Raw genomic sequence first — 10,148 nt, 5'->3', positions numbered from 1 at the left:
AAAATGAGAAATTTCTTACAGACATCTCGCTCATAAATTGTTCTTCTTCATGATGTTGGAGGGGAGAAAATCTAATTAGTTGAATGGTCTTCATCAAGACCCCACAGAAATCTAATGACGCTACGTGCAAGATTTATCACTTTGATTATGGCCGAACATCTTAATTGATCATTAATTACTCGCATGTTAGTGTTAAGTTTCAGAATCAATTATTTTTAAACATACATCATTTATTCAAAACAATTATATTATATTAAACTTTAATTTGTTTTATTAGGGCCCAATTAATCGCATTATATATAACTCATATGATAAATATATATGATTCACTCTCCAAGTAGTTAACTCGGAATATATGAAAACTAGTCGAGAAAAGAAATTTGCATATAGGAGTAATATGGTTTATAAGACAGAATTTAGCAATAATTTATAGTGTTATAGAAAAGCTTCTCATTCTCATTGATAATTAATGTAAGACAGTCCCTTAGACGAGGATTTTGAAGAGATATATAGTCTCGCTCCCACATCCAACCCCAAAGATAATGTTGCAAAAAACTAATATGAATGGAATTGTAATTTTGCATATTTACTTGAGAAGCAATCCAATACGATTGAACAATCTTTAAGTACAAACTTGTTCAATTCTTTTTCATCCATCCCTTTCTATGGAACTAAAAAGGGTAAAAGTAGTACTACTTAATTAGGTATATTTACGACACGGTATTGTAAAAAATATAATTAATATTGTACCTCAATTCCATGGATAACATAATACTTTAGTGGTTAGATTAATAGGAACACATGGATGTCCTTAATCTTCATCAATTGGTAAAATCTGTTTTGTCCTCCATCCATCACTAATTATAATACCATCTGAAAAATCTCGTACCTTAGAGGCTAAGCAGAGAAGAAAAGGGCGATAGGGTTTGGTTCTTGTCTGTATTTGGTGCAAGATTGAGAGATGAAAATGAAATAAAACATAAGATGTTGAAAAAAAAGGAGGAGGACAGAAAGGGGCAGCTATGATGGATACAGGAAGACATGAGCACATGGAGAAGTAATGTTTTCTTGTACTGCCACCCGTGTGCGCAGACTTCCGTCCACACGCACACAAATCAATGAAACCAAGCAAGAAATCCACATTGTCTAATATCCATGCATCAATTGCCGCATGATGGAAAATATAATAGCACAAGGCAGGATTGATAATAGAGAGGACACGACGGGGAAATGAAATTTGGAAAAACAAAGAGGATATGGTGAAATTAATTAATTTGAGTAAGATGAGAGAAAATGGGGTGACCCCATAAGGGAAGGGTATCCATTCTTTTAATTAGAGGAAACCCCACCGGAATGTACGCATTGTGTCGGGGGGCCTGGCCTGGAGGGAGGCTGCAGGATATATATATATGAACCCAAAAATCTTATTAGCTAGTATCCATCCACATCATCTACCTTACAATAATATATATATATATATATATATATCTTATTCACCTTGTGTTTTTCTCATCAAAGAGGTCTCCTCTTGCTCTTGCTCTTGTGGCCCGCCCACACGGACCATATATAATCAATTCCACCGCCCGTCCCTTTCCTCCCCATCATTTTGTTCTGCATATATATATATATCTATATACCCTCTTCCGTCCACATTAGAATATATGCAAAATGCAATGTTTTTTTATTAACAAATTAGTTTAGGTACGTACGTAGTATAATCAATGATTTCTCTGACTTCTGTGCCATTAATAAACTAATAAATCATCATACTGACTCGGTAATATTTAATTAGTAGGTTTTAATTTATGATGCGATTCCCTCATTTTTGTAATCAGCAAATTAAGTCTTTTAATTTTAAGCCCTAAATAATAAGAAGTCAATTATTTTGGGACAATATATATATATATATATGTATACATATAGCACCACGACAAAGTGAATATATTTTGGAGATTATGTGGGTGCGGATGGGAATTTATAACATGTCATCCTATACAGAAAAATGATCATATTTTGGGTATGGATTAAGCTAATTAAGGGGGAAGATCAACTCGTAAATTACAACATGTGGAAAATAAAAGAGGATCTACTAATTAATTAGAATTGGTTTTCAGTGGACGTGTTGTGTTGTCCATTCCTAGGAAAAATATAAAAGAAAGAGACGGAGTATTGAAAACATGTTTTTTTTCCCTTAATTAATAGAGAAGGGACCAACTAAATATTGATCAATTTAAAACCCTTTATATATATATATAAAAATAACTATTATCATTTTAAAAGATAATAAATATTTTTACTATATATTAAATGCCAATGTCAACAAAAATAGCCCAAATTAATTAAGTTGATAGACCAGAAAAAAATAGGTCATTTAATGAATTGTGGCTTGTCTTTGGGGCAACAAAGATGCCGCATTCCAACACAAGATAAAAATTAAAAAGTCAAGTAATTAATTAATGGGAATGACATTTAATGCACAGCTACTTATAACATAAATATGGTAATTACATATATGTGATGAATTGATGGTTCTATATGCGCTGCACCTCTTTCACATTTTGCATCAAATATGTTGTCCTATGCTAAAATAATTGAGCATCACGCAAACAACTTGATTTAATTTCTTTATAATAAAGGTACTCAACTTAAATAATAGAGTGCTGGTTTCACAATTAACAGTAAACTCCACTTGACATTAAAGTTGGTAATTAGTTGGGCAATTAAAAGAGTATCTAAGCGTATCATGCATGAGGGTTTTTTGTCCCGGAAAGAGAAGACATATATATCCACAATCACCGCTTTGCCTTTTCAAACAATATTACCGCCAATTTAATTACTCATTAATTTTGCAATCTAAACCAAAAATTTAATTACTAATGCATACTTTTATATTTCTAATTAACAAAGTAAATAATATATATATATATATACCCCACTTCTCTATATATTTCTAATTCATGTTAATAAAAGGAAACAAATTTTTGTATATAAGTTGAGATAAGACTTTAATCTAATCCATTTATTCCCGGCGAGAAAAAAAGGAAATATTTTTGTGGCCACAATTAGCACATAATTTAATGTTTTACTGAATCTCCAAACCAAATACTAACTTGAATTCACTTTATATACATGAGTGGCCTCTCTTTCCTTTTTTGGAACTTTAGACAAAGATGCAACACCAAAGTCCAAAAAGCGTGCTAATTAAGTAAATCATATATGCATGCGTTTAATAAAAGCGCGCTGTAGGTAGGTATGTATTTGATTTGAATCTTCAACAGTTGTCACCAATCATTTTGGCTTTCTACCATATCAAATTTGCCATCAGGAATTAAAGCTGATATATTATGTAGTACCCGGAGAAACAGAACAGGGTGACGGCAGCCACAACTTTGAAAAACTCTACTTTGTCCTTAAAGCGTATCTTCTTTTTATGCCAATGGAACCATATCCTTTGGATCACTCAGCTTTTATTATACAAATTAACCCACCTATCTATATGCATACACATAATCCATATTTATTGCCAACTCCATAGATTGGTAATGGAGATTAGGAGTCTCCCAGCTGATCATCAACTTACAAGAACCTCATACGTACGTACATGTTTTCTGCTACACTTCAATTGCAACAAATTACTTACTTAATAACTACATTATTAATATATATATATATATCCAATTAATATACCTAAACAATATATATATATATATATATATATGGACGCAAAATTACTACTTGAGACGAACGTGAACGAAGTCAAACCAAATTTGCTTGAACACATTGATGATGAGATCGTGATACTCATCAGAATTCAACGAAAGGTAGCATGCCAGGAGCTCTTCCAAATCCTTTGAAGCCCTGATGTTATTCTCCACGATCATCTCCATCATAGACTCCCTGAAGTCCCTCTGCGGATCCTTGGACGATTTCACCACCGCGAAACTCTCAGAAACACTGCGCCTTGACCCCCAACTTGAGTTTGATGATGCGCTCTTTCTGCCCTGGATCCGCCGGTTGACAATTCTTGGAGAATTCATTCGGAGTTTCACCCCTGCAGATGATGAATTCCCGGACAATCTCCTGAGGGGACTCGTACTGGTTTTACTCTGATCTTTACTACTCCAAGTTCCGGAACTTAAGAAATCCTCTTTGACAACTTTAACAGACAGGGACCCGTACGCGTTTCTCTCCGAGAATTCCGCTGAGGTCCTCTGAATCTTTGTCGGCTCAGCATGTTTCTTTGTGATGATTGGAGGGAGGTGATCCAGTTCGGGAACCCTGTCAAACTCGCCATTCAACGGCTTGTTATCACCCGTCATGTCTACTACGATGTTTTCTGTTCTGCATTTACAGGAGGTTGAGAAATTGGAAATCATGCCGTCAGAAGAATCAGGGGTTAGGCCACGGTCTGATCCTGAGCCGTATTCAGTCAAGACAGAGTCGCCCTCAGACGTAGAAGTTTGATCATCAAGAGGAGAATTTGGGTATTCTTCTGGAGTAGAATCATGGGGCTTGTTCCAGACGGATTCCAGAGTGGCACGGCAGCTACAACTGGCAGAAATCGACGAGGAAACGAGCCGCTGGGGCTGCCTGTTGGGAGGCCTATTTCTCTTGGTGCTCCTTCTTCTCCTGGATGATTTTCGGGGTGGTTCTATTGGGAACTGTTTTTCCAAGACTCTTGTCTTAGTGGGGGAATTGGGGTGGAAGGTAAGGTCCCTAGAGAAGTAGTAGGATTTCCTCTGGTCTGACAGTTGGGATTGGTCTGTAATTTTGGATGGATGATTTGGTGGTGCAACTGATGAGGGTGAGAGTGATGATGATGCGGACGATGATAGCGACGATGGCGTTTGTTTCTTCTTAGTGGGGTTTGCGAGTTTGTGCTGGTTCCTAGGCTTGCTCATGTCCTTGAGCTTGTAAAACCAGGCATTTGGTATCATATCTGATAATCTGAACCTGTAATTCCCCATTTTGGAACCGAATTCTGATACTTTTTGTCTGAATGAGAGTGTGAGAAATAGAAGATATACAACACTCGTTTCTGCTGCTTATACACTCTGTATTGCTCTCTGGGACTGAATGAGCGACTATGATGTTGGATAAATAGGAAAGTGGGACTTTTATGGGTCCCACGTTTGAAGAAAAATTCTGTCGCAAAGCAAATGGCCACACAGGCCTGCGCTTTGTCCTTCCCCGAAATTCTATTGAAATTATTGTTTCTTTCCACCCCCACTTTTCTTTTGATGCCCCTAATCAATTTGCTTAAGTGCGTAACAGGAAAAGTTTGTTCCTTAGCAGTTGCTGTGGTGCAACTCTTATCAAGACATAACGACCATCCATCCATATTGTTTATCCTAGTCATAATGACACTAACCAAACAATGAAACTGATTTGTTTGTCTTAATCATAATACAAATGTTACGGAAAGAGTCATCATTGCACGTATAACTTGTAGCATTCTATTAACATTCAATTTCATCAAATCTTGTTTTTCATTGTCTCAAGTTATACCCCAAACCTTATAATTTCCTACAAGCAGTTGTACAATAATTTAAATAGCTCCTTCCCAAAATATCGAAGCCCAACATGTAAGAGTAGGCATAGGCTATAGCCCATCTCATCCTCTATTTCAGGGAATCAATCATCAAAATCATGGATGTAACAACTGCATGTAAAAACTTTGTCATACAACATGTGCAATCTTCTTATGTTACTCAAATATGGAAGATGAGGGCATAGACACACCCACATGGCTGTCAAATTGGTATTCCCCTCCATAACCCCTTTTTAGTAAGAAAATCAATAGCACAATTCATCTTCTGATATAATGTGTGTATGACTTTTATTGGTAAGTTATAGCTGTGTTTGAGCCTCTTGTGATTGTGGTAGGGGCTCCTAAATTTTTAACACACGGATGACATTTCCATCTCAACTTTGTATTCGTTGAAAACGACAGTCTGGTACAAGGGAATTTAATTGAGACTTGAAAATCATTTTGAATAATGGGATTTATTCAAATGTAAACCAATTGTGTGAGTGTTGGATGGAATTCATGAGCCTGATCGAATGGAGGTTAATTGCTTCCAATTCAAGAAGAAGATTGGAACCTGTTATGTAATCTTCAAATCTTTATCTACATCTTACTAGTTTTAACTAGATTCAATCTTAGTCCTAAATGTGTGAAAAGAATGGCAGAAAACTGAATTCCATAGAGCAATACATCTTTCCTTTGAAATCCGATAGGGATGGTTGAAGAAACAGATGAGGAAAGGATACTACAACTTTCGTGGCTAGCTAGCTAGTGCAAATTCTACGCATTGCATGCATAGGTCGATTTAATCAGATAACACGTGACAGAGTGTGTTCTAACTATAATAATTTTGTGATGAGATTCAATGAAACATCTTTGTACAGTTTCTTTCTTTATTTTTTTCCTACATCTAATTGCACATGCGTGCAGCGGATAAGTACAACTAGATTTGACTAATTCATGAATATTGTGAATGACTTCATTTATTTACAATTAGGTACCACCTTAATTTCTGGTTGAATTTCATTCTTTTGTGATGATGGATGTAAATAATATTGAGTGAGTCCGAGGATTGAGAAAATGGAATAAGAAAAGAAAAATAAGTTATGATGTTTACAGTGATGGAGAGGAATGCAACTTCCAAGGGGTATCTACCCAAAAGAGCCATTTTGCTAAGCTCTTTCTTCATGGGGGCTAAAGCCTATATAGAGAGAGTGCTGCTAAAGTTGGGCAGGAAAGCAGGCTCCATATTCTTGCTCCAATCTTGGGCCAATCCCTCCCGCATTTTTGTCTTGTCCAGCTAAAATTAAGCCTCAACATTTTATATCTTAAACTTCCCTAATTCGGGATTGTGTTTGCGAGATAATGGTTTCCAATAATCCTTCAGTTACGAAAAACTGCGGCAATTCATCACAAGACCGAATATATGCAACTCATATTGACTATTAAATCTTACTAGCACTATTGGAACTTTACTTTCCCCTTCAATGCAGTTTCTAATTAGGACTTTACGTTCTTCCCTTTTTCTTTGTTTTATGGCTGGACTTCGCGTTCAAACTCATAAATGAGTTCCAGTGGCAGCTATTCTGAATTACAAAAGCAAACTAATACAGAAACAAAAAGGCAACTGATGATAGGAACTGGTTATGAGATCAATTGCTTCAAGATTCCACCAACTGAACAAACTATGGGGAGGTGATGGAGATGTACTGCCACCAGGCATTTGGGGAACTCAACTCTTAGAAGTATCGAATGGATCATTTAAATTCACTGGGGTTTGGCTGATCCATATATCGATGTACTGTTTTAATTCGTTAACTAGGATTGAAGAACTTAATCCTCGCAACTGCAATAGAAGTCCAAAGGCTGTTATAGAGGGAAAAGACGAAGCAAAAGACTAAGGAGCCATTTTTTTAGTTGGCTAACATATTATTAGTTAACCATAAAATAAGTCTTTCCCCCCACTGTATACAATTTTTGGCAGACAGATATTTGGAATTGGACATAGCACTCGGACAAGAACATTAACAAATTTAGAGAATCTATACTTGAGTAAATGAATGTGTATCGAACAAATGAATCTTGAAGAAACAATAATGCAAAATAAGCCAAAAAAAAAAAAAAAACGCAGCAACTTTATGCAGGCAATACTATCCTAGTTGAAGTCATATTCACAGTTGAAGAGGACTGAGTGTTGAAATGCTCTCCAATTAGTCCAGCTGCCCATCTCCTTAGAATCCTCAACAATGTAGCTGCTTTTCTTCTTGCGCGTCCCGTTCCCGTTCCCATTATTTCCCAAACCACTCTCTCAATCCCTGTTATTGCTGCAAGCTCTGCCACCATCTCCGATCCCCCTTTCCGACAAATATTCACTAGTGTTGCAGCTGCACTTTCTTTAGCTCTATCCGAACCATCTCTCAACACTGTTGTCAATTTCTTTATCAAATTCCCGTGATAAGCAGCTGAAATTGCTACTAATCCACCTCGTTTCACCACTACCTCAAGAATGGCCACCGCCTCCTCTACCAGCGTATCTATCACGTCGCCAATCATATCCACCACCCCACCCTCAATCAATTTCCCAACTGCCTCTCTATCTCCTGCCAAATTCAAGATTGCCATCATAGCGTCCCTCTTAGAATTTGTGGGTCCTACCCTTGCCAAATCGAGCAATGCCTTCACAACACGTGTCTTCTTCCCCAGCCTCTTCCGGTATGCATGTACGCCGGTCAAGCTAAAAATGGTGGCTGCCGCATTCCCCTTGGCCTCCCAGGTGGCACCCGACCTCAACACCTCAATAACGCCGTTTAGTACCCCGTCAGTCTCCATAATCCTTGTTTTATTAGCTTCTAGTATAGACAGGTTAAGAATGGTTGTAACGGCATTAATTTGGAGACTCGGATGTTCCGATCCCAGAAACTTGACCAACAAAGGCAAAGCCCCGGCCTCCGCAATGCAAGTTCGACTATCCGAATCAGTCTTAGCCAGGATACGAAGCTCGTGAACTAAGCGATCAACTACCTCTGTCGTTTGTGACGCCGTTAACTTATTCACCAGAAAGGAAACAGTCATCTTGATTGCTTCCAATGCGGTTTTATTCAAAACAACGCCGTTAGGTTTGACGTTAACTTCTGTTGACTCGAACGGTATCTTCTGATCGCGGCACCACATAGCTATCAAATTCTTCAACGCTAAATTGGGAATAAGTTGCGTGTGGGCCAGGGGCTGACCTGTCTTTGGACACGTGGCATGTCCTGATTCGATCCACATGGTTATCGACGACCGATCATAAGTCTGTCCGGTGGACACCACCACAGGATCTCTCATCAAGTCGAGAGAGATCGGACACCGGAAATCCGCTGGGATATTTACTTCTCCCGCCGATTTCTGCCGCCTGGTTGTGATTCTAGGCGTGGAGGCGCCGTACAACACGCACTTGGCATAGCGCACAAGTCCTATAAGCGCAATTACGTCCGCCTTTGATTTGTCGTCGTTTTGATTCTGAACTTCATCTTCGAGATTCTCAATTTCATTGCTGCAGCTCGTGGAATCACTTAAATTTAATCTCTCAAAAATCTCGGAAAGCTTCGAATGATCGGGGACAATTTCTCTTTTAATATTGTCCAGCATTTTCAGAACCTCGGTTCTCAGATTTTCATCGTCCCTATCCACACAGTCCGTAGCTTTTTCTGAACACTGCTTCTTGATCAAGTTTGCCAATTCTTCAACATCTTCGATCAAATTCAGCTCTTTTAGGGGCAGAATGTCGAGAATGGTGGATAATTCAACCATCAATTGATCAAAAGAAGTAGAAATTGAAGGAATTTGCGATAACAGCCACATTTTGCTGCAGCTGGAACAGTCTTCAAGCAACACCTTAATTCTTTGCAAAACTATGTACAATTCCTCAAAGCACAAAGCAGCAGAAGGCGGGAAAACATTTACCGGATTCCAAACGAGTTCCTCGAAAAGGATTGAAATCAGCCTCGATTTTCTGATGATTGATGCTGAGGCTTTCTTGAGAAGAATTCTCAGAGGCTGCAGAGATGAAATCTCCTGAGAGACAATAAACAGCGATCGAAGGAGCTTTTGATCGGAGAAATTCGGCGACACAAATGCTCCCAACGAAGGCCGCCGTTTTCGAGCCGGAAAAGCCTCCTGCAACACAGCCATCCACCAACGCCGAAAACTAGGAAAAAATTGACGTCAAATTTGCAGTTAAGGATTTATGCGCGTGCGAAGATGAGCGTAACAAAAATTGAAGAATTGATGTATATTTGCAGGTAGATAGAGATGAAAGACTTTTTCTTGGAAGGAAAATTGAATTGAAATCAAGAAAGAAGGGTATGTATGAGCTGTGAATATGAACCAAACTTTGATGCTTCTTCTAAAGTTTACTTTTGACAAAAGAAAAGAAAAAAATATTATAAACAAATACAACTTCCAATTAATGGAGTAGTGTACAATGCCTAACACATTAACAAACTTAAATATGGTATTAGGTAGTCAGCAGTTTATCTCTGTGTTGTTTGGGTGTTAACTCACTAAACAAATAATTCAAATATATATATATATATATATATATATATATATGGCTTTGTCTTTGTGATAAAAATTAAAA

The 10,148-nt window shown here is 37.7% G+C and overlaps 2 protein-coding genes across 2 annotated transcripts; both read right to left on the bottom strand.

Annotated features, from left to right (window-relative positions):
* Positions 1 to 3,493: 3,493 nt before the first annotated feature.
* Positions 3,494 to 5,178, bottom strand: LOC105174648 (transcription repressor OFP1). The gene has a single exon (XM_011096816.3). The coding sequence runs from the start codon at positions 4,965 to 4,967 to the stop codon at positions 3,732 to 3,734; it is 1,236 nt and encodes a 411-aa protein (XP_011095118.2). The 5' UTR covers positions 4,968 to 5,178; the 3' UTR covers positions 3,494 to 3,731.
* Positions 5,179 to 7,551: 2,373 nt separating this feature from the next.
* On the bottom strand, positions 7,552 to 10,143 carry SAUR21 (ARM repeat superfamily protein). The gene has a single exon (XM_011096815.3). The coding sequence runs from the start codon at positions 9,698 to 9,700 to the stop codon at positions 7,664 to 7,666; it is 2,037 nt and encodes a 678-aa protein (XP_011095117.1). The 5' UTR covers positions 9,701 to 10,143; the 3' UTR covers positions 7,552 to 7,663.
* Positions 10,144 to 10,148: the final 5 nt, after the last annotated feature.

This window comes from Sesamum indicum, linkage group LG11, assembly GCF_026168435.1.
Source record: "Sesamum indicum cultivar Baizhima isolate 11 linkage group LG11, ASM2616843v1, whole genome shotgun sequence".
Lineage (NCBI taxonomy): Eukaryota > Viridiplantae > Streptophyta > Magnoliopsida > Lamiales > Pedaliaceae > Sesamum > Sesamum indicum.
Note: the sequence above shows the minus strand (reverse complement) of the source record. Positions and strands in the feature narration are given on the sequence as shown.

What these genes read in the sequence shown, in the direction of transcription:
- LOC105174648 (XM_011096816.3), bottom strand. Translation starts at nt 4,967, where the DNA reads ATGGGGAATTACAGGTTCAGATTATCAGATATGATACCAAATGCCTGG.
- SAUR21 (XM_011096815.3), bottom strand. Translation starts at nt 9,700, where the DNA reads ATGGCTGTGTTGCAGGAGGCTTTTCCGGCTCGAAAACGGCGGCCTTCG.